Here is a 26,643-nt window from a genome sequence, read left to right as displayed (position 1 = left end):
TGCCCCTCCCCAATATTTTTTTGCCCTTGGGCTGTTTGTGGCCGCGGACCCCGGCATCATCACTGTCCTCCATTACTCCTCGGCAACTCCCGCCATTGGAAGGGTCTCGCATCCACCTAATATCTTATCCCATGACAAACTCTCCTTCACCTCCTGGGCATGCTGCTTGGTCCTTACTTGGTGGGATATTCTGTCATGTTCGTTGTATAAATAATTGGACCAAGGCGCAGCGTGAGTAGAGTTTCACATTTTATTAATAGTGAAACTTCCAAAAACAACAAAGATATAACGATAGTGACAGACATTGGCACTAACACGAAACAATATCCCACATCGCAGGTGGGGAAAAGGACAAACTAAGTATGATCCCCAATTAGAGGCAACGATAATCAGCTGCCTCCAATTGGGAACCATACCCACACACCAACATAGAAACACAATACCTCGAACGCCCCCTAGTCATACCCTGACCTAAAACACCATAGAGAACTCAGAGGGTCAGGGCATGACAATCGGGTAACAATTAAACATAGTTAGTTGATTCGATAAATAACAGTGATCAGATTAATGAGAGTAAAGTCATGACAGGAGGTAAATTATATTATATATAGTACCAGTCAAAAGTTTGGACACACCTGCTCATTCAAGGCTTTTCTAAATTTTTTGTATTTTCTACATTATAGAATAATAGTGAAGACATCAAAACTATGAAATAACACATATAGTGTATATATGTAGTAACCAAAAAAGTGTTAAACAAATCTAAATATATTTATATTTGAGATTCTTTAAAGTAGCCACCCTTTGCCTTGGTGACAGCTTTGCACACTCTTGGCAGTAATGCATAATAAAAAAATAAAATAAAAATATATATATATATATAAAAAATAAGGACTCTCGAGCACATCATGTATGCCAATTAACATTTTTTGTGATTAGTGAACAGATTTCCAAGAAAAGTAATTCAAGGTTGACTCCGCTTGTTGGAAAGAGTGGCTATTTGAAGAATCTCAAATATTGAATATATTTTGATTTGTTTTAAACACTTTTTTGGTTACTACATGATTCCATATGTGTTATTTCATAGTTATGTCTTCAAAATTATTCTACAATGTAGAAAATAGTAAAAAATAAAGAAAATCTCTTGAATGAGTAGGTGTTCTAAAACTTTTGACCGGTAGTGTATATTTGGCTATTTTCGCTGCATAAAATGTAAAAGAGTTCCCTTATCTGATTTAGAAAAAAATGCCTGCTAAATGCTAACTCCCGTTCGTATAAGCTGGTAGCATAGCTAGCATACAAAAATCAGTGGTGGTAGTCAAAGTAGTTTTTAACTGTAACACACACGTGCACATACACGGACACACACACATACACACATGTAAATAAGAGCCATACTTGCACACACATACATGGCCTTGCTGTTATGAATTTTGTTTTCCTTGGTGTCTTTTGTTTTTTTTGCATTGTTGTTTTCGGTTTATTTAATTATTATTAATTATTAAATTTTATTATGCTTAATTTTTTTCTCGGGGAGTGGGGGGGGGGTCTGATATGTTGCTGGTTCGTGTCCCAGTTTTTACATTTACATTTACATTTAAGTCATTTAGCAGACGCTCTTATCCAGAGCGACTTACAAATTGGTGAATTCACCTTCTGACATCCAGTGGAACAGCCACTTTACAATAGTGCATCTAAATCATTTAAGGGGGGGTGAGAAGGATTACTTATCCTATCCTAGGTATTCCTTGAAGAGGTGGGGTTTCAGGTGTCTCCGGAAGGTGGTGATTGACTCCGCTGTCCTGGCGTCGTGAGGGAGTTTGTTCCACCATTGGGGGCCAGAGCAGCGAACAGTTTTGACTGGGCTGAGCGGGAACTGTACTTCCTCAGTGGTAGGGAGGCGAGCAGGCCAGAGGTGGATGAACGCAGTGCCCTTGTTTGGGTGTAGGGCCTGATCAGAGCCTGGAGGTACTGCGGTGCCGTTCCCCTCACAGCTCCGTAGGCAAGCACCATGGTCTTGTAGCGGATGCGAGCTTCAACTGGAAGCCAGTGGAGAGAGTGGAGGAGCGGGGTGACGTGAGAGAACTTGGGAAGGTTGAACACCAGACGGGCTGCGGCGTTCTGGATGAGTTGTAGGGGTTTAATGGCACAGGCAGGGAGCCCAGCCAACAGCGAGTTGCAGTAATCCAGACGGGAGATGACAAGTGCCTGGATTAGGACCTGCGCCGCTTCCTGTGTGAGGCAGGGTTGTACTCTGCGGATGTTGTAGAGCATGAACCTACAGGAACGGGCCACCGCCATGATGTTGGTTGAGAACGACAGGGTGTTGTCCAGGATCACGCCAAGGTTCTTAGCGCTCTGGGAGGAGGACACAATGGAGTTGTCAACCGTGATGGCGAGATCATGGAACGGGCAGTCCTTCCCCGGGAGGAAGAGCAGCTCCGTCTTGCCGAGGTTCAGCTTGAGGTGGTGATCCGTCATCCACACTGATATGTCTGCCAGACATGCAGAGATGCGATTCGCCACCTGGTCATCAGAAGGGGGAAAGGAGAAGATTAATTGTGTGTCGTCTGCATAGCAATGATAGGAGAGACCATGTGAGGTTATGACAGAGCCAAGTGACTTGGTGTATAGCGAGAATAGGAGAGGGCCTAGAACAGAGCCCTGGGGGACACCAGTGGTGAGAGCGCGTGGCGAGGAGACAGATTCTCGCCACGCCACCTGGTAGGAGCGACCTGTCAGGTAGGACGCAATCCAAGCGTGGGCCGCACCGGAGATGCCCAACTCGGAGAGGGTGGAGAGGAGGATCTGATGGTTCACAGTATCGAAGGCAGCCGATAGGTCTAGAAGGATGAGAGCAGAGGAGAGAGAGTTAGCTTTAGCAGTGCGGAGCGGGAGCGCCTCCGTGATACAGAGAAGAGCAGTCTCAGTTGAATGACTAGTCTTGAAACCTGACTGATTTGGATCAAGAAGGTCATTCTGAGAGAGATAGCGGGAGAGCTGGCCAAGGACGGCACGTTCAAGAGTTTTGGAGAGAAAAGAAAGAAGGGATACTGGTCTGTAGTTGTTGACATCGGAGGGATCGAGTGTAGGTTTTTTCAGAAGGGGTGCAACTCTCGCTCTCTTGAAGACGGAAGGGACGTAGCCAGCGGTCAGGGATGAGTTGATGAGCGAGGTGAGGTAAGGGAGAAGGTCTCCGGAAATGGTCTGGAGAAGAGAGGAGGGGGGTGATCTATCGACCGTGCCCTTGAGCAGGGCGTTGACACTGATCTCTGCTGTGGGTTGTTCTGGATCAAATGTATTTATAAAGCCCTTTTTACATCAGCCGATGTCACAAAGTGCTGTACAGAAACCCAGCCTAAAACCCCAAACAGCAAGCAATGCAGATGTAGAATGCACGTGCATGTATTGGGGTTTACATCCAGACAAGCATTATGCTCCGATTTTTACCTCAACATTAGTGTGAAATACACATATAAACAATAGCCTAAATATAGGCACATGTTTTGGGAGGCAATTTATTTTTTATATTACCTTTATTTTACTTGGCAAGTCAGTTAAGAACAAATTCTTATTTTCAATGACGTCCTGTTCAGGGGCAGAACAACAGATTTTGTACCTTGTCAGCTCGGGGATTTGAACTTGCAACCTTTCGGTTACTAGTCCAATGCTCTAACCAATGCTCTAACCACTAGGCTACACTGCCGGGGATATTTGGGATGGAGATTTTTTACTTCATGCTATCTTGGCTGAGCTCCTATGTCAAGCACCGGGAAACGGACTCCAACATCTCAGAAGAGGTAGGTGTTGTTTTTTCATTTAGCCAGCTGTTTATAATTAGCTGGATGGCTATAGGGATTAGCCCTGAATCACTTTGAGTGGTGCAGTGCAGACCAATTTAATTGGATGCATTATGACAGCTCCCAGAAGCGCAAGAAGTATGAATGATCTGACTTCTGCAAGGCCGCATCACAGTAAATGCTGTCGGATTGACCATGTAGAGCCTTTTACAACATTTTGGAGGCGCTGTGGTATAGAACTTGATTTGGCCTCTGCAAGCCTCCAGAGGCGCCGCAATTTTGTCACACCCTCCTTACGGAGCCTCTGGAATCCATTTTCAGAGTGGAAGAAGGGAGTAACGTTGAAGAAATCATGGTAGTTGGATTAGAGACACCGGTAAATGTTACTGCCAACAGGGTACTGACTATGCCATTCAAAGACTCTAATTACTATAGCACCTATTGTCATAGGATCTTCTGACTGGGGGAGTTTCGTTAAGAGCCCCAACACTTGCTCTAAACAATAGCATGCATCGCTTGCATTACTGTTTTGGAAACATAAGGAAAGTATCTTTCATATCAGCGAGAAGTAATTTTCAAAAAACTAAAGGTATATTACTACACACCTTAATTGGTTTAAGGTTAGTGTTCCCACACTGCCATTATCTCCATGTTGCAGCGCTGGTTTATGGAAGACAGATGGAAGACATAGGCCACCACCTATGCTAATTAGCTATCTAGTGTGCTCCGAACACCTATGTGTAAGTTAATTGGGGAGGAGCTGTAGTTCGCCAACTGGGGTCACCTAGAACACACAGTGTATGGATCTGTGCAAAACTGCTACAATAAGTGTATTTTTCTATTTATTTAAGCTTATTTCTCGCTGACATGAAATATAAGGCCCTTACACACACACGAAATGCAGTCAGAGTGTAGTATAACTGTCGTTAGAGTGCAGTATGCTGCAATTGCTGCATCTAAAATACCACAGTGGACTTCAGTTACTGCACTTTTACTGCAGTTTCAAAACTGCAATATTTTTTAAGGGGGGCATAATAGCATGTTTAGAAAACTGTTTAGAAAGAAATGATTGACATTTCTAAACGTTAATACGTGGTGAATGTAATGGCTGAAACCCCTGCTGATGTATTACATCTTTGTATTGTATTATGAATGTTTTTTTCCCCTTTCCCAGCAATGGATTTTCTTTCGTTCACTACCCGTACAGTAGGTGGCGGCATGCACCTTTAACATTTGTTTGAGGACCGCCATAATACCAGAGAAGAAGAGGACATCGCTTAGAAAATGGGGGCTTGCATGGCCTTGTGCTCCCTTGCTAGCTGTGTAAGTAGCACAACAAAATCCTTTCATGCTGCCGTTTCTGTGTTTGAGACATCGGGGTTAGCTAGCAAGCAATTGGTCAACGGTGTTAGCAAGCTAGAACGTCTTATCGCTAGCGAAAGCCGAATCTGGTTTTACAGGAGACGTTGACTATGGCGCTTCTCCTTTATCGCCATATTCAAGGTCTCCTGTAAACCCATATTCTGGTCCTATAGCAGGCTAGACATGTTTGCTTGCTGGCATAAATACGAAGATAACTATTCTTTAGCTTCATTTACCATTACCTAGTAATGTTTAGATTATTCGCCTTCAGTTTAATCCATAGGCTCCATAGTTTCTGTCTCATAATGTTTTTTTTTTTTTTTTAATTTAAATTTATTTCACCAGGGAGACCAGTTGAAAACAAGTTCTCAAATACAACTGCGATCTGGCCAAGATCAAGCAAAACAGTGCGAAAAAACAACAGAGTTACATATGGGATAGACAAACATACAGTCAATAGAACAATAACAAAATCTATATACAGCGTGTAAATGTAGTTAGATTTGTGAGGTAAGGCAATAAATAGGCTATAGTGGCAAAATAATTACAATTTAGCATCAACACTGTAGTGATAGATGCACAGATGATGATGATGATGATGTGCAAGTAGAGATACTGGGGTGAGAAAGAGCAAAAAAAAGAACAATATGGGGATGAGGTAGTTGGGTGGGCTGTTTACAGATGGGCTGTGTTAGGTGCAGTGATCGGTAAGCTGCTCTGGCGGCTGATGCTTATAGTTAGTGAGGGAGATCTAAATCTCCAGCTTCAGTGACTTTTGCAATTCGTTCCATTCATTGGCAGCAGAGAACTGGAAGGAAAGGCGGCCTAATGAGGTGTTGGCTTTGGGGATGACCAGTGAAATATACCTGCTGGAGCGCATGCTATGGGTGGGTGTTGATATGGTGACCAGTGAGTTGAGATAATGCGGTCCTTTACCTAGCAAAGACTTACAGATGACCTCGAGCCATTGGCTTTGGCGACGGATATGTAGTGAGGGCCAGGCAATGAGAGCATACAGGTTGCAGTGGTGGGTAGTATATGGGGCTTTAGTGACAAAACGGATGGCACTGTGATCGACTACATCCAATTTGCTGAGTAGAGTGTTGGAGGCTATTTTGTAAATGACATCGCCGAAGTCAAGGATCGGTAGGATAGTCAGTTTTACGAGGGTATGTATGGCAGTATGAGTGAAGGAGGATTTGTTGCAAAATAGGAAGCCGATTCTAGATTTAATTTTGGATTGGAAATGCTTAATGTGAGTCTGGAAGGAGAGTTTACAGTCTAGCCAGACACCTAGGTATTTGTAGTTGTCCACATATTCTAAGTCAGAACTGTCCAGAGTAGTGATGCTTGTCGGTCGGGCAGGTGCTGGCAGCGATTGGTTGAAGAGCATGCATTTAGTTTTACTAGCATTTAAGAGCAGTTCGAGGTCACTGAAGGAGAGTTGTATGGCATTGAAGCTCGTTTGGAGGTTTAAGTGTCCAAAGAAGGGCCAGATGTATACAGTCTGCCAGAGGTCCGGACAACAGGCCCTCCGATTTGACACGCTGAACTCTATCTGAGAAGTAGTTGGTGAACCAGGCGAGGCAGTGATTTGACAAACCAAGGCTGTTGAGTCTGCCGATAAGAATGCAATGATTGGCAGAGTCGAAAGCTTTGGCCAGGTTGATGAAGACTGCTGCACAGTACTATCTTTTATCTATGGTGGTTATGATATCGTTTAGGACCTTGAGCGTGGCTGAGGTGCACCCCTGACCACCTTTGATACCAGATTGCATAGTGGAGAAGGTACGGTGGAATTCGAAATGGTCTGTGATCTGTTTGTTAACTTGGCTTTCGAAGACTTTAGATAGGCAGGGCAGGATAGATATAGATCTGTAACAGTTTGGGTCTAGAGTGTCTCCCCCTTTCGATGACCTCGGCAGCTTTCCAATCTTTGGGGATCTCAGACGATACAAAAGAGAGGTTGAACAGGCTAATAATAGGGGTTGCAACAATTGCGGCAGATAATTTAGGAGAGGGTCCAGATTGTCTAGCCCAGCTGATTTGTAGGGTCCAGATTTTGCAGCTCTTTCAGAACATCAGCTATTTGGATTTGAGTGAAGAAGTGTGGGGGGGGGGGGCTTGTGCAAGTTGCTGCAGGGGGTGCTGAGCTGTTGGCTGGGGTAGGGGTAGCCAGGTGGAAAGCATAGCCGGCCGTAGAAAAATGCTGCTTGAAATTCTCGATTATTGTAAATTTATCGGTGGTGGCAGTGTTTCCTCGCCTGAGGTGCAGTGGGCAGCTCGGAGGAGGTGCTCTTATTCTCCATGGACTTTAGTGTCCCAAAACATTTTGGAATTAGTGCTACAGAATGCAAATTTCTGTTTGAAAAAGCTCGCCTTTGCTTTGCTGACCGTGTTTATTGGTTCCTGACTTCCCTGAAAAGTTGCATATCGTGGGGGCTATTCAATGCTATTGCAGTATGCCACAGGATGTTTTTGTGCTTTTCAGTCAAGTCAGGAGAGAACCAGGGGCTATATCTGTTCTTAGTTCTACATTTTTTGAATGGGGCATGCTTCTTTCTATGGTGAGGAAAGCACTTTCAAAGAACAACCAGCCATCCTCTACTGACGGGATGAGGTCAATATCCTTCCAGGATACCCGGGCCAGGTTGATTAGAATTTAGGGAGCGTTTGACAGTGATGAGGGGTGGTTGTTTGACCACGGATCCATTACGGGCGCAGGCAGTGATTGCTGAGACCTGGTAGAAGACAGGTGTATTTGGAAAGCAAATTGGTCAGGATGATATCTATGAGGGTGCCCATGTGTACTGATTTAGGGTTGTACCTCGTAGGTTCCTTGATAATTTGTGTGAGATTTGAGGGCATCATTTTTTGCATCTTAAATATATACGAAAAACAGACTATTTACTGACTCAATTAACACGGGACAAGACAAACACACATCCGACTGCTATGCCATCTTGGATTGGAGTGACTTCCTCCTTCAATCCTGCTATATGATCCCATGTATAATTTTGTCTTGTTGCTTGTTGCATTAGCATACAATCTGTTCATAAAACAAGTGACTAACAATGTTGTGCAGATGTATTCATTCTGGAACCTCCACCAGGTTACTGTTCAATGTGTGCTCTCCTTTCTCACTTTTTTCTCCACTAGGCCTCCTGTCTGTGTGGCTCCGCTCCGTGTCTGCTATGTGGCTGTTGTCCCTCCTCCAGAAACTCCACCGTCACCCGGCTGGTGTTCTCCTTCTTTCTACTCCTAGGGACCCTGGTATCTGTCATCATGATCCTCCCTGGCATGGAGGCACAGCTTCAAAAAGTATTACACTCCTGTCAGTGTGTTAGTGGTGCTGTTTGTTCAACTGCACCTGCCTGCAATTACACATTACATTTTTTAATTTAACCTTTATTTAACTAGGCAAGTCAGTTTTAAGAACAAATTCTTATTTACAATGACGGCCTACCCCGACCAAACCCGGATGACGCTGGGCCAATTGTGCGCTGCCCTATGGGACTCCCAATCACGATCGGATGTGATTCAGCCTGGATTCTAACCAGGGACTTTAGTGATAATCGATCCGCAATTGCCAATAAGCCATCCGTAACCACCCAACTATATGCGATCAAGTGAAAGTTTGAGGCCCGCATCTGACCCTATCCTGCAAATATCGAAAATGCGCTTAGGCTACAGTCCAAGATGGTGTAACGATTTTTGACGGGGTGCAGAATTTATTTTCTTCCTAATTTAGATATGTTTCTGCTTATAATTTCCAACATTTTGGTAGGTTATTTGTAAGTGAACTTGTCTAATTAGACCAGAATAATGTCATAAATTATAGAATGGACACTTCAATCTAAAATCTACACCTGCCAAATGCCGGTAGATTTTGGCATTGGCGGGTAAGATGTCTTTCACTAGCCATGTTGGCGGGTGGTCGGGGTTCAACAGTGTGAGCATTTCACTCGCATTTGTGAATAAAAATAGTAAGTATGAGCACATTTATAGTAAAATGAATTCTGCAGTAGCTGTTTTCAAGCATGTCTACTGTTTTGTTTCATAGCTTGTAAATGAATCGCACAAAGTCAAAGAATCACAAATCCTAAATAGCCTATTCCACATTGCGCTGCAACAGTGCCTAGCTGAATTCATTATGCCCTAATATATGGATTTCACATGACTGGGCAAGGCGCAGTCATGGGTGGGCCTGGGAGGGAATTGGCCCACCCACTTGGTAGCCAGGCTCACCCACTCAGAATGAGTTATTCCCCACTAAAGGGCTTTATTTACATTACATTTTACATTTAAGTCATTTAGCAGACGCTCTTATCCAGAGCGACTTACAAATTGGTGAATTCACCTTCTGACATCCAGTGGAACAGCCACTTTACAATAGTGCATCTAAATCATTTAAGGGGGGTGAGAAGGATTACTTTATCCTATCCTAGGTATTCCTTGAAGAGGTGGGGTTTCAGGTGTCTCCGGAAGGTGGTGATTGACTCCACTGTCCTGGCGTCGTGAGGGAGTTTGTTCCACCATTGGGGGGCCAGAGCAGCGAACAGTTTTGACTGGGCTGAGCGGGAACTGTACTTCCTCAGTGGTAGGGAGGCGAGCAGGCCAGAGGTGGATGAACGCAGTGCCCTAGTTTGGGTGTAGGGCCTGATCAGAGCCTGGAGGTACTGCGGTGCCGTTCCCCTCACAGCTCCGTAGGCAAGCACCATGGTCTTGTAGCGGATGCGAGCTTCAACTGGAAGCCAGTGGAGAGAGCGGAGGAGCGGGGTGACGTGAGAGAACTTGGGAAGGTTGAACACCAGACGGGCTGCGGCGTTCTGGATGAGTTGTAGGGGTTTAATGGCACAGGCAGGGAGCCCAGCCAACAGCGAGTTGCAGTAATCCAGACGGGAGATGACAAGTGCCTGGATTAGGACCTGCGCCGCTTCCTGTGTGAGGCAGGGTCGTACTCTGCGGATGTTGTAGAGCATGAACCTACAGGAACGGGCCACCGCCTTGATGTTAGTTGAGAACGACAGGGTGTTGTCCAGGATCACGCCAAGGTTCTTAGCGCTCTGGGAGGAGGACACAATGGAGTTGTCAACCGTGATGGCGAGGTCATGGAACGGGCAGTCCTTCCCCGGGAGGAAGAGCAGCTCCGTCTTGCCGAGGTTCAGCTTGAGGTGGTGATCCGTCATCCACACTGATATGTCTGCCAGACATGCAGAGATGCGATTCGCCAGCTGGCCATCAGAAGGGGGAAAGGAGAAGATTAATTGTGTGTCGTCTGCATAGCAATGATAGGAGAGACCATGTGAGGTTATGACAGAGCCAAGTGACTTGGTGTATAGCGAGAATAGGAGAGGGCCTAGAACAGAGCCCTGGGGGACACCAGTGGTGAGAGCGCGTGGCGAGGAGACAGATTCTCGCCACGCCACCTGGTAGGAGCGACCTGTCAGGTAGGACGCAATCCAAGCGTGGGCCGCGCCGGAGATGCCCAACTCGGAGAGGGTGGAGAGGAGGATCTGATGGTTCACAGTATCGAAGGCAGCCGATAGGTCTAGAAGGATGAGAGCAGAGGAGAGAGAGTTAGCTTTAGCAGTGCGGAGCGCCTCCGTGATACAGAGAAGAGCAGTCTCAGTTGAATGACTAGTCTTGAAACCTGACTGATTTGGATCAAGAAGGTCATTCTGAGAGAGATAGCGGGAGAGCTGGCCAAGGACGGCACATTCAAGAGTTTTGGAGAGAAAAGAAAGAAGGGATACTGGTCTGTAGTTGTTGACATCGGAGGGATCGAGTGTACGTTTTTTCAGAAGGGGTGCAACTCTCGCTCTCTTGAAGACGGAAGGGACGTAGCCAGTGGTCAGGGATGAGTTGATGAGCGAGGTGAGGTAAGGGAGAAGGTTTCCGGAAATGGTCTGGAGAAGAGAGGAGGGGATAGGGTCAAGCGGGCAGGTTGTTGGGCGGCCGGCCGTCACAAGAAGCGAGATTTCATCTGGAGAGAGAGGGGAGAAAGAGGTCAGAGCACAGGGTAGGGCAGTGTGATCAGAACCAGCGGTGTCGTTTGACTTAGCAAACGAGGATCGGATGTCGTCGACCTTCTTTTCAAAATGGTTGACGAAGTCATCTGCAGAGAGGGAGGAGGGGGGGGGGGGAGGGGGAGTAGGATTCAGGAGGTGAGGAGAAGGTGGCAAAGAGCTTCCTAGGGTTAGAGGCAGATGCTTGGAATTTAGAATGGAAGAAAGTGGCTTTAGCAGCAGAGACAGAGGAGGAAAATGTAGAGAGGAGGGAGTGAAAGGATGCCAGGTCCGCAGGGAGGCGAGTTTTCCTCCATTTCCGCTCGGCTGCCCGGAGCACTGTTCTGTGAGCTCGCAATGAGTCGTCGAGCCACGGAGCGGGAGGGGAGGACCGAGCCGGCCTGGAGGATAGGGGACATAGAGAGTCAAAGGATGCAGAAAGGGAAGAGAGGAGGGTTGAGGAGGCAGAATCAGGAGATAGGTTGGAGAAGGTATGAGCAGAGGGAAGAGATGATAGGATGGAAGAGGAGAGAGTAGCGGGGGAGAGAGAGCGAAGGTTGGGACGGCGCGATACCATCCGAGTAGGGGCAGTGTGGGAAGTGTTGGATGAGAGCGAGAGGGAAAAGGATACAAGGTAGTGGTCGGAGACTTGGAGGGGAGTTGCAATGAGGTTAGTGGAAGAACAGCATCTAGTAAAGATGAGGTCGAGCGTATTGCCTGCCTTGTGAGTAGGGGGGAAGGTGAGAGGGTGAGGTCAAAAGAGGAGAGGAGTGGAAAGAAGGAGGCAGAGAGGAATGAGTCAAAGGTAGACGTGGGGAGGTTAAAGTCGCCCAGGACTGTGAGAGGTGAGCCGTCCTCAGGAAAGGAGCTTATCAAGGCATCAAGCTCATTGATGAACTCTCCGAGGGAACCTGGAGGGCGATAAATGATAAGGATGTTAAGCCTGAAAGGGCTGGTAACTGTGACAGCATGGAATTCAAAGGAGGCGATAGACAGATGGGTAAGGGGAGAAAGAGAGAATGACCACTTGGGAGAGATGAGGATCCCGGTGCCACCATCCCGCTGACCAGAAGCTCTCGGGGTGTGCGAGAACACGTGGGCGGACGAAGAGAGAGCAGTAGGAGTAGCAGTGTTATCTGTGGTGATCCATGTTTCCGTCAGTGCCAAGAAGTCGAGGGACTGGAGGGAGGCATAGGCTGAGATGAACTCTGCCTTGTTGGCCGCAGATCGGCAGTTCCAGAGGCTACCGGAGACCTGGAACTCCACGTGGGTCGTGCGCGCTGGGACCACCAGATTAGGGTGGCCGCGGCCACGCGGTGTGGAGCGTTTGTATGGTCTGTGCAGAGAGGAGAGAACAGGGATAGATAGACACATAGTTGACAGGCTACAGAAGAGGCTACGCTAATGCAAAGGAGATTGGAATGACAAGTGGACTACACGTCTCGAATGTTCAGAAAGTTAAGCTTACGTAGCAAGAATCTTATTGACTAGAATGATTGAAATGATACAGTACTGCTGGAGTAGGCTAGCTGGCAGTGGCTGCGTTGTTGACTTTGTAGGCTAGCTGGCAGTGGCTGCGTTGTTGACACTACACTAATCAAGTCGTTCCGTCGAGTGTAATAGTTTCTACAGTGCTGCTATTCGGGGGCTAGCTGGCTAGCTAGCAGTGTTGATTACGTTACGTTACGTTAAAAGAACGACAATAGCTGGCTAGCTAACCTAGAAAATCGCTCTAGACTACACAATTGTCTTAGATACAAAGACGGCTATGTAGCTAGCTAGCTACGATCAAATAAATCAAACCGTTGTACTGTAATGAAGTGAAATGAAAATTATTACAGACAGAAATACTCCTCAGCACCCCCTCAGATTATCCTGCAGGTGAAGAAGCCAGATATGGAAGTGCTGGGCTGGCGTGGTTACACACGGTCTGCAGTTGTGAGGCCGGTTGGAAGTACTGCCAAATTCTCTAAAATGACAGAGGCGACTTATGGTAGAGAAATTAACATTAAATTATCTGGCAACAGCTCTGGTGGACATTCTTCCAGTCAGCATGTCAATTGCACTCTCCCTCAACTTGAGACATCTGTGGTGTTCTGTGACGAAACTGCACATTTTATTGGCCTTTCATTGTCCACAGCATAAGGTGCACCTGTGTAATGATCATGCTGTTTAAGGATCCGTCCCTTTTTTTCCCCTTTCAATTTTCGCCTGAAATGACATACCCAAATCTAACTGCCAGTAGTCAGGACCTGAAGCAGCAATATGAATATTCTTTATACCATTTGAGAGGAAACACTTTGAAGTTTGTGGAAATGTGAAGTTAATGTCGGAGAATATAAGACATTAGATCTGGTAAAAGATAATACAAAGAAAAAACATGCACTTTTTTGGTATTCTTTCACTGTAATAGCTACTGTCAATTGGACAGTGAACTTAAATTCTTGTTAATCTAACTGTTCTGCCCATATCAGATATATCTATGTCCTGGGATTTTTTTGTTTGTTACTTACAACCTAAGTTAGCTCAACTGTCCCGCGGGGGGGGGGACCTATCCCATAGAGGTTAATCATTTTCTTGATATGCCACACCTGGATATCTTGGCAAAGGAGAAATGCTCACTAACAGGGCTGTAAAGAAATTTGGTCAAAACATTAGAGAGAAATAAGCTTATTGTCTGTATAAAACATTTCTGGGATCTTTTATTTCAGCTCATGAAACATGGGACTAACACAACATATGTTGTGTTTTATATTTTTGTTTAGTATACATTGTTTTGTTCACAAGATAGAAAAACAACCTATGTTTGAGTTTCAACTGCTAGGGAAGAGAATACAATGCTTCTTCTACTAGTCAGACTCAATCTCAGACACAAACATGATTAGAGTCGGCTACCACGGTGAACTGGCACTGATTTGAATTCAAGTACTTTTCAAGTACCAATTTGAGGAAAATGTCTGATTTTCATGGTATGACCAGTGCTTAATTTTCAGCGTGTGAAATTCAAGTACTTTAAGCACCTTGTGTGAACCCTGACATTTTTTTTGTCTCATCTGTGATATTTTGGTTAAAAATGTCAGTGTTCGCACAAGGTGCTTAATGAATTTGGCATCCCGAAATTCAAGTACTGGAATACCTTGAAAATCTGACATTGTCTCAAATTTGTACTTGAAAATTACCTGCATTAAAATGAGAGGAGAACAGAAAACAATCAAATATGTTGATATGAAAAATATACGAAAAATATTTTCGTCTTGCAAGCTTGCTCATTCCACTCACACTGGTACAGAACTGACTGAAGTGCAGCCAAATGTAACATCGATAGCTAAAATTCCGAGCAAATTTAAATGTAATCCTGCCTGGCAGGATATTGATGTTTATGAATGGGTTTTACCAGACCCAACCAGGGATGTAGTGAAGGGTAAATGCTGTTTACGCATATTTTTATTTTTGAAATAGGGTTTACTCACCTTTTTTATTTGGTTAATTACCGTTTACCCACTTATTATTGCATTGATCAATGCTCAGAAGGCTTTTTGATCTGAGTTCTAATCACGCCTACCTTTGCGAATTAGTGGAATCATGAATGATTCATGTCTACTCGTTATGGTCGCCTGCTACCCCCGGATTTGCCTTGTTTAGCAGTGCATTCATTCACCATTCTGTCCAACGGGAAACTCCGCCCACGACATAGGCCGAGATGTAAAACGAACTACCTCAGCCCAGTCCTACAGTGGCAAGTGGCAGAGAGACGCCGCTGACAGTGGGATTTCTTTAACATCCCTCGACTCATGCCGTGTCAACAGACATCCCCCAAACAAAAAAAACCTTACTCTTGGAGAATGAGTGTACAACTGGTAAATAGTCACTGATATTACAGTCAGATGTTAAATAAAGGTTCATTTGAAAAAATTGAAATGATTTTTCTAGGTAGCTCAAGGTCTGTTTCTCTTCAAATAGGTATAGAATATAACATTTTAGAGTCAACTAAGGGCCTTTTACACTGTCAGATTTCACTTTAATGTCATTGTGTTGGGACAACCTGTGGGACATAACATTTTGTCAAATATTAAGGCATTTTAAATATAAAAACAAATTAATATTATGTACACTGAACATAAATGCGTGATGAATACATATTAATTAGTTTTTTTCATGAGGTTGTGACGATATACTGCGATCTTGTGGCGACGAGAAACAATTACGTAATAGGAACTATTACAAATTGATGGTCCTTGATCCATGGTCCTTGCTTGAAAAAAGTACTCAAGTCCTTGAATTTGACTTGCCACTGTCTGTACGAACCCTGAAATTAAATTAAACAATATACCACATTACTTCTTACTAGTTATACATTTGTTTTAGAAACATTACAAAGCATTCTCATTTTTTGTGTGTTTTGTTGATGTAATTTTAGTGCAATTTGTTTTTAGGGGGGCTTGTGAAAAATCTGAGTGGCCGGTAGATTTTTTTTAATCTACCTGCCACAGTGGCTGGTGGACCAAAAATATTTTATGCCCTGACCTCCACCCACCTGCCCTTCATCTACACAACATTTCATGACCCTAAACCTGCCTGCCCCGTGTATATAACCGTGGGGACTGCGGGTTGGGAGTCAACCCGTGCATCACTAGTTTGTGTGGCGTATTTGTCGGACAATGTCAACATGTAAGAGCATAACACCTGAATCTATTTCCTATGAGTAAAACAAAAAATTGTTCTAGCACTTTCTGTGATGATGTCTTTTTTGAAACGCTACTCAAAATGACATTGAAATGCCCTTTTTTATCCTTTCCCCCTCTAGATCCCAGGCTTCTGTCAGGGTGCGAGCACCATACCAGGCATGGAGAACCAGTTTAACTGTGATGTCATTGTGGGCTACAAGTCGGTGTACCGCATGTGCTTCGCCATGACCTGCTTCTTCTTCCTCTTCTCAGCCATCATGGTCCGTGTCCAGAGCAGCAAAGACCCGCGTGCAGCCATTCAGAATGGGTGAGCACCAATTAAGATTTAGATCACTTCATTCATCAATTGTACACAAGGTCCAACCAAAATTTGACTTCGGCTTTTTGGTTGGAGCGGGGGGCTGCAACACTGGTGTTGTGGTGGCTTAAGCGCCTTGCTTAAGGGCACATCGGCAGGCATTTTGAGGATTTGATACCAGCAACCCTCCAGCTTACTTCCCCCCCAGAGTTTTTCCGCCAGACCCGGGATTCGAACTGGCACTCCTCCGGTTGCTGGCTCGCCTTTAACCGCTAGTCTATCTGCCGCTCTACCACCATGCCCTTCACCTCTTGCTTTCCCAGCAGGCAAAATGGTTTGAAGTGACCTCATTACAATCAGAATCCGGTTGATATGTAATTTCAACCCATTTTGGGTTGGTACTGTAATAAGTTGTGTCCAAATCATATATAGGACCTTTTAGTAACTTTTTCAGGCTCAAGTTCACTGGCTTCTCTTAGAGAAGACTCGTGAAAATACTCAGTTTCTTTGACGTACTATGCTTTTTTTTGTGAAACCTGTGTTTTATCCCCAGTTTCTGGTTCTTTAAGTTTCTGATCCTGGTTGGCATCACTGTGGGAGCCTTCTTCATCCCGGATGGAACCTTCCATACTGGTACTTTGATGATTAAACTTTAAATGACTGTCAAGGTCAAGTGACGTCTGACAGTACTGGCTTAATCATTGGCAAATGACTAGCAAAGCAGGAACATTATCATGTTCAAGGTACAGTGCGTCGGTGAAAAACATTTTCCCTCTGAAAGATCCTCAATCTATAGTGATTGAGTTATTATATGTAAAGTATGCTGTTTATGCTCTTGTGAACAAACACAATCAGACAAATAAAAAACATTACATTTGAGGGCTCACAAAAGCTGATTTTAATCTTATAGCCAATTCCTGGGAAGTAATCAAAGATTGTAGAAGCCAATTTAATGCTGTTGAACTAGCACATGGTTTACTGCACTGTGTTTATATAAACTAAAATAGGACATCCCTCATTTATTTATCCTATTTATTACCAAGCTGAAAATTATAATGGTTTCGATAATAGCCACTAATAGCCATTTGATAAAGTAGGAGAGGGAAAGTAATTTTACCCATGAATATGCCAGAAGTGAACCTATAGACAAAGCACAATGATCACACTGTTATATGCTATATATACAAAAGTATGTGGACACCCCTTCAAATTAGTCGATTAGGCTATTTCAGCCACACCCATTGCTGAAAGGTGTTTAAAATCAAGTACACTGCCATGCAATCTCCATAGACAAACATTAGCGGTACAATGTCCTTACTGAAGAGATCCGTGACTTTCAACATGCCACCTTTCCAACAAGTCAGTTTGTCAAATTTTTGCACTTCGAGCTGCCCCGGTCAACTGTAAGTGTTACTGTGAAGTGGAAACGTCTAGGTGCAACAACTTCTCAGCTGCGAAGTGGTACACCACACACGCTCACAGAACGGGACCGCCGAATGCTGAAGTGATTTAAAAAATGGTCTCTTGTGTTGTAAAGCTTGCTGCCATTGAACTCTGGAACAGAGGGGTGGTGAATCACGCTTCACCATCTGGCAGTCCGATGGACAAATCTGTGTTTGGAGGATGCCAGGAGAACGCTACCTTACCCAGTGCGTAGTGCCAACTGTAAAGTTCGGAGGATAAATAATGGTCTGGGACTGTTTTTTTGTGGTTCGGGCTGGGACCCTTAGTTCCAGTGAAGGAAATTCTTAACGCTACAGCATACAATGACATTCTAGATGATTCTGTGCCTCCAACTTTGTGGCAACAGTTTGGGGAAGGCCCTTTCCTGTTGTAACATGTCAATGCCCCAGTGCACAAAGCAAGGTCCATACAGAAACACCTTTGGGATGAATTGGAACGCCGACTGCAAGCCAGTCCTAATTGCCTAACATCAGTGCCCGACCTCACTAAAGCTCTTGTGGCTGAATGGAAGCAAGTCCCCGCAACAATGTTTCAACATCTAAACTCAACAAAAAAAGAAATGTCCCTATCTTTCAAAGATAATTTGTAAAAATCCTTAACAGATCTTCATTGTAAAGGGTTTAAACACTGTTTCCCATGCTTGTTCAATGAACCATAAACAACTAAGGAACCCTGTGGAACAGTCGTTAAGACACTAACAGCTTACAGACGGTAGGCAATTAAGGTCACAGTTATGAAAACTTAGGACACTAAAAGAGGCCTTTCTAACACAAAAAATGATGACCAGGGTCCCTGGTCATCTATGTGAACCTGCCTTAGGCATGCTGCAAAGGAGGCATGAGGACTGCAGATGTGGCCAGGGCAATAAATTGCAATGTCTGTACTGTGAGACGCCTAACACAGCGCTACAGGAAGACAGGACGGACAGCTGATCGTTCTCGCATTGGCAGGTCACGTGTAACAACACCTGCACAGGATCGGTACATCCGAACATTACACCTGTGGTGAGGATGGCAACAACAACTGCCCGAGTTACACCAGGAATGCACAATCCCTCCATCAATGCTCAGACTGTCCGCAATAGGCTGAGAGAGGCTGGACTGAGGGTGTGTAGGCTTGTTGTAAATATTGGTGCAGTCCATGAGGAGGAGATGCATTGCAGTATGTAATGCAGCTGGTGGCCACACCAGATCCTCACCAGACATCACAGACAACAACTTCGCCTATGGGCACAAACCCACTGTCACTGGACAGGACTGGCAAAAAATTACTCTTCACTGACGAGTCGCGGTTTTGTCTCACCAGGGGTGATGGTCAGATTCGCGTTTATCATCGGAGTGAGCCGAGGCCTGTACTCTGAAGCGTGATCGAGGTGGAGGGTCCGTCATGGTCTGTGGCGGTGTGTTACAGCATCATCGGACTGAGCTTGTTGTCATTGCAGGAAATCTCAACGTTGTGCGTTACAGGGAAGACATCCATCTCCCTCATGTGGTACCCATCCTGAAGGCTCATCCTGACATCACCCTCCATGACAATGCCACCAGTCATACTGCTCGTTCTGTGTGTGATTTCCTTGTAAGACAGGAATGTCAGTGTTCTGCCATGGCAACCGAAGAGCCTAGAACTCAATCCCATTGAGCACGTCTGGGACCTGTTTGATCGGAGGGTGAGGGCTAGGGCCATTGCCCCCAGAATTGTCCGGGAACTCGCACGTGCCTTGGTGGAAGAGTGTTGTAACATCTCACAGCAAGAACTGGCAAATCTGGTGCAGTCAATGACGAGGAGTGCAGTACTTAATGCAGCTGGTGGCCACACCAGATACTGACTGTTGATTTTTGACCCCCCCCACCCCAACCCTTGTTCAGGGACACATTTTTCCATTTCTGTTCGTCACGTGTCTGTGGAACTTGTTCAGTTGATGTCTCAGTTGTTGAATCTTGTCATGTTCATACAAATATTTACACATGTTAAGTTTGCTGAAAATAAGGGCAGTTGACAGTGAGAGGACATTTCTTTTTTTGCTTAGTTTAGTAGAAAGACTTCCCAGAAGAGGGGGACCATCTCCTTATCAATGCCCATAATTTTGGAATGAGATGTTCGACCAGGTGTCCATATACTTTTGGTCTTGTGGTGTATACTTTTATAAACTATGGAAAACTCACATTTCATCCCCTCACAATACTGTAGTGTTAGTTAAACTTGATGTCAATCAACATGCTGTGGGTTCCAGGAAGTTGGTTGTATTTATTTGTTTATTGATCTGCCTCTCTTCTCCTCCGGCAGTATGGTTTTACTTTGGCGTGGTTGGCTCCTTCATCTTCATCGTCATCCAGCTTATCCTTCTCATCGACTTTGCCCACTCTTGGAACAAGATATGGGTGGGAAACGCCGAAGAGGGCAACTCAAAGTGCTGGTTTGCAGGTAGAATTAAAGTACTTTCTCCAGAGGACACAGTACCTTAATGCTGCTCAAGAAGTTATACTACCATGACTGTGTTTATTCTTCTAGAGCAGCAGGGTTCCTCAACCCTGCTCCTGGAGACCCACAGGGTGTGCATACATTTATTCCAGCCATATAACTAATACCTGATTTAACTAGCCAATCAACCAATCATCAACCCTTGATACGTTGAATGTAGTGTTAGTAGTAATGGACTGGAACAAAAGCCTGCACACTTTGTGGCTCTCCAGGACCATAATTGAAGATCCCTACTGCTCTAGAAGAACATATACTTGTTCTATGCATCTGAAGAGTTTTGGGTGTTTGTCATACATGACTGTTTTTACCGACCCTCTCCATGTTGCCCCTCTCCCTCAGGCTTATTGTCGTTCACCTTCCTCCATTACGCACTGGCCTTCACCTCAGTGGTGCTGTTCTACATATACTACACCCAGCCTAACGACTGCACCGAGCACAAGGTCTTCATCAGCCTCAACCTCATCTTCAGCGTCATCATCTCCATTGTCTCCATCCTGCCCAAAGTACAGGTATTGTGGCGGTTTCATTGTTCCTTCATTTGAGAAGGAGGGCAGTTTTAGCAATTATACCAGTAATAATTGATACAATGTTTGGTATGGGAATGCTTTTATTAGTCTGTTTTTGTTGATAACGGTGTATGCATGTTTACCAGTGCCTATGTTTTTGTGTGTCACAGGAAGCCCAGCCCCAGTCTGGTTTGCTCCAGGCCTCTCTCATCTCCCTCTACACCATGTATGTCACCTGGTCCGCCATGACCAACAACCCAAGTGAGTCTCAGCCTCTTTCCCATTCCAGTTTCAACAGAGTTTCTGCCATTGTTGTCATTTTGACTTTCTCCCTCCAGTTTGTTTATTTTTACTTTCCAAACCACCGCAGCACTATGAGTGTTTCCTACTGGTGAGTTTGGCCGACTTTGGTAGTTCACTCACCTTCCCCAACTCGTTACATTTACTAGGGCCTGGAGTTGTTTTCTTGTTAAGTCACATGGTCAGGAAAAACTCCTGGTCCTACTTATGGCTTGTGCTTGTAGTGGGTCCGTGGATAAGCTCAGACAGGTGTTGGGGTGTCTCTGCAAGAGCCTGCACTCAAGTGTTGTAATTAAGAGACACTTGGTATATCTGCTGTGGTAGTTGGTTTAGAGCCCTGGCTGTTGCCTTCCTCAAGACTGCAGGTCACTTTGTGGGGGTTTTTCTTCCCCATAACGATCCTGCATTCTATGGCTGATTTGCTGTGTCTGTCTCTCTCAGACCGTAAGTGTAACCCCAGCCTGCTGAGTCTGGTGTCAAATGTCAGCTCCAGTGAGCCCACACCCACCAGTGCCCCAGGACAGGTGCAGTGGTGGGACGCCCAGAGCATTGTGGGTTTGGTCATCTTCCTCTTCTGCACTCTCTATGCCAGGTAGCTAGCTACTCCAATTTGAATCCATATCATGGCTGCTTACTGAATTGTCTGTTATGCTATGATCTTAATAGATCTCAGATTCTCTCTCCCCTTCTCTCTTCTTTCTCTGTCTCGTTCACTTTTTCCATTCTTTCCTTTCCGACCACACCTTTCTAGCTTTGCTTTACCTTAGGGTGCTTTTTAGTCCGTTTTTATTGTTATGCTTTTGTTTTTTTATCCTCTTATGTTTGTTGTGTAGTAAATATTTCAGTTTTTATTTTCTTATTTTTTTTCTGTGAAGCACATTGTGTTGCATTCCATGTCTGAAATGCGCTTGATTTGACTCCCTCCTCCAGTATCCGTTCGTCCAGCAACACCCAGGTGAACAAGCTGATGCAGACCGAGGAGGTTGGGAGTTATGGAGGAGGAGAGGGTGAGATAGGGGAGGACGGTGTGCGAAGGGCCGTGGATAATGAGGAGGAGGGGGTCACCTACAGCTACTCCTTCTTCCACTTCCACCTCTGCCTGGCCTCCCTCTACATCATGATGACACTCACCAACTGGTACCAGTAAGTACAGCAACAGCTGACCATCAGAGCCACAGCTCTGTAGAAATGTTAGAACATTTTACCCAATATCACACCTAGAAATATTGTATCTTGTGTATGTATTCCTTGTCAATTTGAAAGCCATGGGATCAGGGGGGATATTTCTTTGGGTGAATCTCAATAGCCTTTGTGTGAAAGCTTTGCGAAAGCAAATCCCTAATAGGCACCATTAATCCACCATATTGCTCTGGCCTGTTGTGTTTTTTCAGATCAGTCTAAATTAAGGGGGTGAGACAAGGATATAAATCTACTATAAAGATCCCCACTCTTTATTCTGACACCTTCTCCCTTCATTCCTCAGGCCTGACACCACCACCCAGGCCATGCAGAGCAGTATGCCAGCTGTGTGGGTGAAGATCAGCTCCAGTTGGCTGGGCCTGGGCCTCTACCTCTGGACCCTGCTCGCCCCTCTCATGTTTCCCGACCGAGACTTCAGCTGAACAGCCCCACATGGTGTCACCATGGGCTTGTGAGATGTTGTGTGGAAGTTTATTATATATATTTTTTAAATACGAGTCAGCAGTTTTGCATTGGTCTCTGTTGGTGTGTTTAATCTTGTTTTGTTTTGATTTATTTTATTTGACATGTTAGGTCTTTTATCTACCATGGCTGCGTGGGGTATGGTTATCACTACATTGTTAGGTATTATTGGACGCATTTAATATCCATACTGAGAATGTTTTATTGATTTAGCCATTCAATTAATTTATTTGCCTATATGCAAAACTGCACTTAACTCTTAACACAATCTTCTGAGATGAGCATCGGTTTGTCCCAGAATGCACATTAGTGAACTATAGCAAAGACTTGATAACAGGCGCTTATTACCTTACTTTTACAATAATATATTAGTTGGGATTCCCATGTTGTTAAAGTAGTCCTGGTTCCAGTTGATTGTATTTGTTTTTATTATGGATCCCCATTAGCTGCTGCCAAAGCAGCAGCTACTCTTCCTGGGGTCCAGTGAAATTAAGGCAGTTATACATTATTATTTTTTTAACATTACACTACATTCACAACATAAGTGTGTGCCCGAGGTTGGGGATTCCCCTCATTGGCTGAGCTCCCGCAGTTCTGGAGCTTTAAGAGAGACGAGGGAGATAAACCAGGTGGGGTTCTCTGATTCTGAGCCCTCTTACTGAAGTAATATACATGTGTAATATGTACACATCCTGATTTAATGTTCACTGGACTGTGAAGTATCAACCTACCCCCTGCTCTTAACTACATATTTCTGAACCCTGGAGGTCAATTGTAATACCTCCTACCTACCCCACCCTAAGGCTTAGCTGTCTACCCCAACTATGCCTGATTCACGTAGGGCCGACCTGAAAAGTACTGTGCTGGTTCAGATATTTTATTTTCACATGATCCTTTCCAGCACGGTTCCAGAAACTATGGTGGATGCATATTCAGGGCAGTACAGCTCAGACTTGGTTTGGCTCAGGAGTGTGATAAAGGTACTACATGTTAACTCGAAATGACACAACGAAAAGGTTGCATTTTAACAAAGTTTACTATACCGTATGAACACACTACAAGGTACCCATTACACTCAAGGCTAGGTCCATCAAACACCAGACTTCCTGCGCATGCGCACTATTGACTGAGTGATAGCCCCGTAATAACAGAAAAATAGGGATACTTAAAACATGAATTTAACACTACAGTGCTCTCAACCCCAACCGTAGCCCATTTAACTCTGGTGCTACACCATGCCCTGTCCCTAAAGACATCTGTGTTTCTGCTCTATCTCTAGCCCTGTTTCTGGGTGTTCTATAGTCATGGGTCAGTGTTAGTACATGCTTGTATCTGCAGTGAGGTGACGTATTCTGAGCCGATAGTGTCAAGCTCTTGGGAGCAGTTTCTCGGACACAGATTATTTTATTTCACCTTTATTTAACCAGGCAGGCTAGTTGAGAACAAGTTCTCATTTGCATCTGCGACCTGGCCAAGATAAAGTATAGCAATTCGACACATACAACAACAGAGTTACACATGGAATAAACAAAACATACAGTCAATGCAGTAGAAAACAAAGTCTATATACAGTGAGTGCAAATGAGGTAAGATAAGGGAGTTAAGGCAATAAATAGGCCATGGTGGTGAAGTAATTACAATATAGCAATTAAACACTGGAATGGTAGATGTGCAGAAGATGAATGTGTAAGTAGAGATACTGGGGTGCAAAGTAGCAAGATAAATGAATAAATACAGTATGGGGATGAGGTAGATGGATGGGCAGTTTACAGATGGGCTATGTAGAGGTGCAGTGATCTGTGAGCTCCTCAGACAGCTGGTGTTTAAAGCGTAGTCCTGGACTAAGAAGATATTTCAATTGAGATTTTCCATTGACCATGGTTTTTTGCATCCCGGGCTAGGCTTAATCTGTGGCTGGATAACTTCCTTGAAGTCTACAGGGTTTTAGGTGAAGAAGTGGGATTCTGAACCTCACTTCTGCTCTGAGAAATGCCATATGTTGCCATGATGTTACTGAGTCAGTTAATTAATCAGTCATTAGTGTACAGCGCTATAACAATACATTTCAAGAACGATATGTTGGTGTTCGATGGTTTAAATTGTTATAATTCAATGGATATTGCTTTCAAATTTGATAATTATGAGTTGTTGCACATTTCATGTCAGTTTATTTACCTCTTAATGGATATAAAGTTTCCCAATGTGACTGAAATAAGATCAATATGTTTCACTCATGGTGAAAAGATTGGTGTACTTAAGAGATGTGAAATGTTTAAATTGGTGGTCTATTGAAGAATCTTGACTGAACTATACTAATTATAAAAATACAATATTTAACCTTTATTTAATTAGGCAAGTCAGTTAAGAACACATTCTTATTTTCAATGACTGCCTAGGAACAGTGGGTTAACTGCCTTGTTCAGGGGCAGAATGACAGATTTTTACCTTGTCAGCTCGGGGATTCGATCTAGCAATCTTTGTTACTGGCCCAACACTCTAACCACTAGGTTACCTGCCGACCCAGTACAAACATTTGAGTATTTTGAATTTGATTGTTTAAAAGTGAAATTGAAGACCATAATTAAATTCTGATAAACATTAAAGTGTACAGAACACGTTCCCACAGTTGCCCACCTTTTTGCCCTCAGAATAGCCTCAATTCGTCAGGGCACGGAATCTACAAGGTGTTGAAAGGTTTCCACAGGGATACTGACCCATGTTGACTCCAATGCTTACAACATTCCAGTTGGCTGGATGTCCTTTGGGTGGTGGACCATTATTGATACACACGGTGAAACTGTTGAGCGTGAAAAACCCAGCAGTGTTGCAGTTCTTGACACCGGTGCGCCTGGCACCTATTACCATACCCCATTCAAAGGCACTTCAATCTTTTGTCTTGCCCATTCACCCTCTGAATGGCACACACACAATCCATGACTTAATTGTCTCAAGGCCTAAAAATCATTATTTAACCTGTCTCCTCCCCTTTATCTACATGGATCCAAGTGGATTTAACAGGTGACATTAATACGGGATCATAGCTTTCAGTTAGATTCACCTGGTCAGTCTGTCATGGAAACTCGGTGTATTGTACAGTATATGTTGCATGTGAGCATAATGTATTATGGTTCATTGCCCACACAGATGAATTAACCCAAGCATGATTTCAAGTGATGATCCTTCGGTATTGAATGAAGAATTATCAAGGGTTTTTTTGAGAACAACATTGAGTGCCTTTTTATATTAATGCATTTCAAAAAGAGCTACTGGTAGATACAAATTCAAACCTGCACTAACGTGGCTTCCACATTTTGTGTTAAATAAGTGTCTCAGCTAATTTCATAGTTTGGTTATATAGGTAGAGTATCTGCAAATTCTCTTTTTCAATAAAATCATCATAATCCCATGAAGGTATTAAAAAATATCTTTATAGTATACTATCTATAAGTTCTTCATAATTGCAGTAAGATTAGTGCTCATGTTGCCCACTAGGTGGAACTGAAGTTCCTTAAATATTGTTTTCCATACTGTTATCAGAACCCTTACTACACAGGAGACTGCATGCAGTACACTACAGAAATGTTATAAGGATATTTTCTAATCAACAGACAGGTTGCTCAGAGCTTTACCCTGTGCTCTGAGAAACTTGAACAGTGAACGTGATGTGACCAATAAACCCTGTCCTCTGGATGTTGTTGATTGTACAGTATGCTGTTGATCCTTATTGACACCAAAGGTCTCTTTTATTTTGGGAAGTTCACCAGAGGGAGAAATCTTATGTATTTTCTGGGATTATGATAGCATTTCCATCAGATTGCTACTGTAAGGGGACCCCACGGTTATCACAGCACAATCAGAGATTAGACTGAGGAGGCACTGGGGATGGATGGGGACAAAAGGGGGCACTGCAACTTTTTGTTTTTCACTGTAGCCTATCCATGGGTCTATTTATCGTGTACAGAATCAAACCTGCACTTGTTTGATATTCATTGATCATGTTATTTCAAACAACCTGAACGTTTCTGATGAACCATGGGACTAAGTTACACTGCCAAAGATGCAATATTTAGTGTTTAGGTA

General features: G+C 44.1%; 1 protein-coding gene across 2 annotated transcripts; it reads left to right on the top strand.

Annotated features, from left to right (window-relative positions):
• Positions 1-5,042: 5,042 nt before the first annotated feature.
• On the top strand, positions 5,043-26,267 carry serinc2l (serine incorporator 2, like). 2 transcript variants are annotated; one of them, XM_064945218.1, is made up of 10 exons: positions 5,043-5,123; positions 8,322-8,483; positions 15,975-16,162; positions 16,707-16,786; positions 19,901-20,038; positions 20,435-20,604; positions 20,772-20,862; positions 21,343-21,493; positions 21,832-22,044; positions 22,385-26,267. In XM_064945218.1, the coding sequence occupies exons 1-10, from the start codon at positions 5,085-5,087 to the stop codon at positions 22,521-22,523; spliced, it is 1,371 nt and encodes a 456-aa protein (XP_064801290.1). In that variant the 5' UTR covers positions 5,043-5,084; the 3' UTR covers positions 22,524-26,267. The 2 variants fall into 2 exon arrangements, with proteins under 2 accessions (XP_064801290.1, XP_064801291.1); XM_064945219.1 differs by lacking the exons at positions 5,043-5,123; positions 8,322-8,483 and adding an exon at positions 14,249-15,838.
• The last annotated feature ends 376 nt before the right edge of the window (positions 26,268-26,643 follow it).

This window comes from Oncorhynchus masou, chromosome 29 (genome assembly GCF_036934945.1).
Source record: "Oncorhynchus masou masou isolate Uvic2021 chromosome 29, UVic_Omas_1.1, whole genome shotgun sequence".
In the NCBI taxonomy this organism is placed as follows: domain Eukaryota; kingdom Metazoa; phylum Chordata; class Actinopteri; order Salmoniformes; family Salmonidae; genus Oncorhynchus; species Oncorhynchus masou.
The sequence above is the reverse complement of the archived record's forward strand: the minus strand, read 5'-3'. Positions and strand labels throughout refer to the sequence as shown.